This window comes from Peromyscus californicus, unplaced genomic scaffold (genome assembly GCF_007827085.1).
Source record: "Peromyscus californicus insignis strain IS unplaced genomic scaffold, ASM782708v3 Scaffold_15__1_contigs__length_86483966, whole genome shotgun sequence".
In the NCBI taxonomy this organism is placed as follows: Eukaryota; Metazoa; Chordata; class Mammalia; order Rodentia; family Cricetidae; genus Peromyscus; species Peromyscus californicus.
In genome coordinates this window covers 15919990-15923931 of record NW_026294447.1, presented here as the reverse complement: position 1 = coordinate 15923931, position 3942 = coordinate 15919990, and the positions used below count along the sequence as shown (strand labels likewise).

Below are 3942 nucleotides of genomic sequence, written 5' to 3'. Positions count from 1 at the left end.
ACTCTGTTATATACATTGTTTAGAGTTTTCATTTTCTTCTTAGAACCTACACAGACTTAATCTCTTACCATGCTCTTCCTCTTTCACTCTGCTTTGCCCACTGGTCTTTAAAGTGCATCCAGGCTGTTTCTGCTATGGCTCAAATGTGCCTTTAGTTCCTGTGCTAAGAACAGAATCCCAAAACTCAAGAGTTAATGTTTTTTTTTAAAAGCTGGTGCCTTTGAGTGGTGAGTAGGATTAGAAGAGCTCTTGGGAAGAGCTGGAGATTGCTCCGTGGTTAAGAGCTCTCACTGCTCTTGCAGAGGACCCACGTTTGGTTCTTGGTGGGCATTTCCAGCAGTGCATAACCACCTGTAGTTCCAGCTCCTGGGGCCTCCCTCAGATTTCGGCAGATCTGGTGTCTCTGGGTTCACCAGGCACCTGCTCTTACATACAAGCACTTAAAAATATTATTTTTTCTTTCTAAAGAGTTCCTGAGGGCAGGGCCCTCAAGATGGCATCAGTGTCTTTACAGGCAGAACTGGAGGCAGACAGATGCGGTACATTTGCTCTGCAAAACCACTACAAATGATGATGGATCAAGAAGGCCCTCACCCCATGCTGGACCCAAGTCAGCACCATCACATCCTCCAGAATGTGAGACAGATCAACTTTCCTTCTTTAAAAAGGCGTTTGTCTTTGGTACATTGTTAGAGAGTAGCAACACACACACACACACACACACACACACACACACACACACACACACAGACAAGATAACCTCACACACAGGTACACACAACATACACACACACAAACACACTTATGCATACACACACAAACACACATGCAGAAGCATATGTGTACAAATACACACACAGATACACAGTGCACAGATATTCGCATACATACATGTAGTATTATATTGTGTCCCCCAATAAACTGTGCATACTAATAAAGCTTATCTAAGGATCAGAGGAAAAAGCCAGCTCCTATATTAAACATAGAAGTCAGGCAATGATAGTACATACCTTTAACCCTAGCACTTGGGAGGCAGAGATTCATCTAGATCTCTCTGAGTTCAAGGCCACACTGAGAACAGAGTCAGGTGTAGTAGCACATGCCTAAAATTCCAACACTAGTTTACCATAAAGGTCTGGAGATCTGTACAGACAGACAGGAAGTGACAGAGCTGAGCAGAGAGAGGAAGTGAGATGGCAGGAGCAGAAAGGTATATAGGTGTGGATATACAGGAAGTAGGTATCTTTGGAGGCTTAGGAGTTGGTGAGGTGAGGTTGGCTGTGGCTTATTATATTCCTCTGATCTCTCAGCTTTCACCACAATATCTGTCTCTGGGTTTTTATTAATAAGACCATTTAGTAATTTGTCTTACACATACACTCACAGAAACAAACTCACGTGCACTGTGGCGGTTTGACTAAAAATGGCCCCCACTGGTACATAAGGCGTGGCACTATTGGAAGGTTTGACCTCACTGGAGTAGGTGTGGCCTTATAGGAGGAAGTGTGTCACTGGGGGTTGGCTTAGAAATTTCAGATGAACCAAGCCCAGTGGTTCTTTATCTCTTCCTGCTGCCTATGGATCCAGCCACAGAAGTCTCAGCTGCCTCTTCAGCACTGTGTCTGTCTATGTGCAGTCATGTATGATTTTTGCCATGATGACAATAGACTAAACCTCTGAATTATAAGCAAGCCCCAATGAAATGTTTCTTTACACAAGTTACTATGGTCGTGGTGTCTCTTTTTTGTTTTTGTTTTGTTTTTTTGGATTTTTCAAGACAGGGTTTCTCTGTGTAGTTTTGGTGCCTGTCCTGGATCTCAGTCTGTAGACCAGGTCAGAGACCTGCCTGGCTCTGCCTTCTGAGTGCTGGGATTTAAGGCGTGCGCCACCACTGCCCAGTTCACGGTGTCTCTTCACAACAATAAAACCATTACTAAGATATGCACACACACAGACACACACACACTCATATATACTTAAAGCACACAAACACACACACAGACCCACACACAAATACACACACACATATCCAAACATACATACACACAAACACATACACACAGAGACCCCCCACAAACACACACATACACACACGCATAAACACACACACACACACAAACATACAGATACACACATACACAAACATACATACATACAAACACACACACACAGACCCACCTACACACACACACACACACACACAAATACAAGTAAACAAAAGCATGTACACACATACACATAAATACACACAAGCACACACAACACAAACATATAAACACTTCATGGCCTTGGATCTCCATACTTCTGTGTGAGTTTTCTTTCTCAGAGTCATGGGCTTCTTTGGCTTCCTTTATGCCTTCCTACTCCTGTTCTGTGAAGCCTTCTGGGGCCTTGACTCTATCTCCTTCCCTAGTCCACTTGTTCTGTTTATTACTGGTTCTTCACTTAATTTAGAAGAAAAATTTTAGACAAAAACAAAACAAAACAAAACCCAAACAAACAAAAAGGGATTTCAATGGGCAAGGACATTTTATCTGTTACATTCAAGAAGATATTTCCTGATACACATTAGTGTTAAATGAAGAGTGGTAAAACTTGCTTGGCATAAGCAGGACAACCAGAAGTTAAGAATCCCTAATAGGGCTTCGGGAGCCGCAGGTTACGGTTCCGATATGGCCAAGTCCAAGAACCACACCACACACAACCAGTCTCGAAAATGGCACAGAAATGGTATCAAGAAACCCCAGTCACAAAGATACGAATCTCTTAAGGAGGTGGACCCCAAGTTCCTGAGGAACATGCGCTTTGCCAAGAAGCACAACAAGAAAGGCCTGAAGAAGATGCAGGCCAACAACGCAAAGGCAGTGAGTGCGCGTGCAGAGGCCATCAAGGCCCTTGTGAAGCCCAAGGCAGTTAAGCCCAAGATGCCAAAGGGCCCCAGCCGCAGCAAGCTCAGCCGTCTCGCTTTCATCGCTCACCCCAAGCTTGGGAAGCAGATTAGAAGCTACATGGCCAAGGATCGTAGGCTCTGCCAGCCAAAGCCCAAGGCTCAAACCAAGGCAGAGGCCTCAGCTCCAGCTCAGGCTCCCAAAGGTACCCAGGCCCCTGTGAAGGCCCCATAGAAAAGGTTTCTGTCTGCCAGACAGATGGACTGGTGTGACACACCTACACACTATATGCAGATGATCAGGACCCCATGCTGTTTTTACAAATAAACTTGAGGCAGGATCTGTTAAAAAAAAAAAAAAAAAAAAAAAAGAATCCCTCATAGAAAGTGGTCAGAAAGACTCAAATGACTGGAACTCAGGAGAAACTGGACCTTAGATCCAAGAAAACGTGTTAGTGGTATCAGGTGGTTTGCACCTAAGAAATGGAAGGTATAGTTTCTCTCTTTTTTTTTCTCCTCCCTCCCTCTCTCTCTCCCCACCACCCCCGTCTCCCTAAACGCACAAGGTTAAATGAAGATGTATTTCCTAAACTTGAGTGCTAAGCATGTTTTTATGTAACCTTGAATGGACACAGAGGCTATTCCAGCCTCTTCCTGCTATTCATGTTTCAGTGTTGTGGCATAGCTTGGATACTGGTTGAAAGTGATATCACCTTGCCAGATGGTTGCTGTAGGAGACCAGCCTTAGGAAGTGCATGGATCAGAAAAGGTTCAACTTAAGCATCAACCATGATTTAGGTAATAGGAAAATTCAATTGTGTGTGTGTGTGTCTGTCTGTCTGTCTGTCTATGTGTCCATTTGTTTGTGCTGGCTGCTATAACAATAACTGAAATGGGTAATTTATAACTAATACACCTTTATGCTCACAGTTCTGAAAGCTGGCAAGTTCAAGATCAAAATCAGAATGCCAGAGGAGTTGATGTCTGGATGGGTCACTTTCTGCTTTCTGGAGAAAAGGAGTGGAGGAAGGAATGGCATGCTGTCCCCATCCTTC

General features: G+C 44.0%; 1 protein-coding gene across 1 annotated transcript; it reads left to right on the top strand.

Moving 5' to 3' along the window:
* Positions 1 to 2648: 2648 nt before the first annotated feature.
* On the top strand, positions 2649 to 3230 carry LOC128110463 (60S ribosomal protein L29-like). Its single transcript, XM_052738172.1, has one exon. It carries the CDS (start codon positions 2673 to 2675, stop codon positions 3120 to 3122), a length of 450 nt encoding a protein of 149 aa, XP_052594132.1. The 5' UTR covers positions 2649 to 2672; the 3' UTR covers positions 3123 to 3230.
* The last annotated feature ends 712 nt before the right edge of the window (positions 3231 to 3942 follow it).

Bases quoted from the DNA above. Each gene is read 5' to 3' on its own strand.
- LOC128110463 (XM_052738172.1), top strand. From the start codon at position 2,673: ATGGCCAAGTCCAAGAACCACACCACACACAACCAGTCTCGAAAATGG.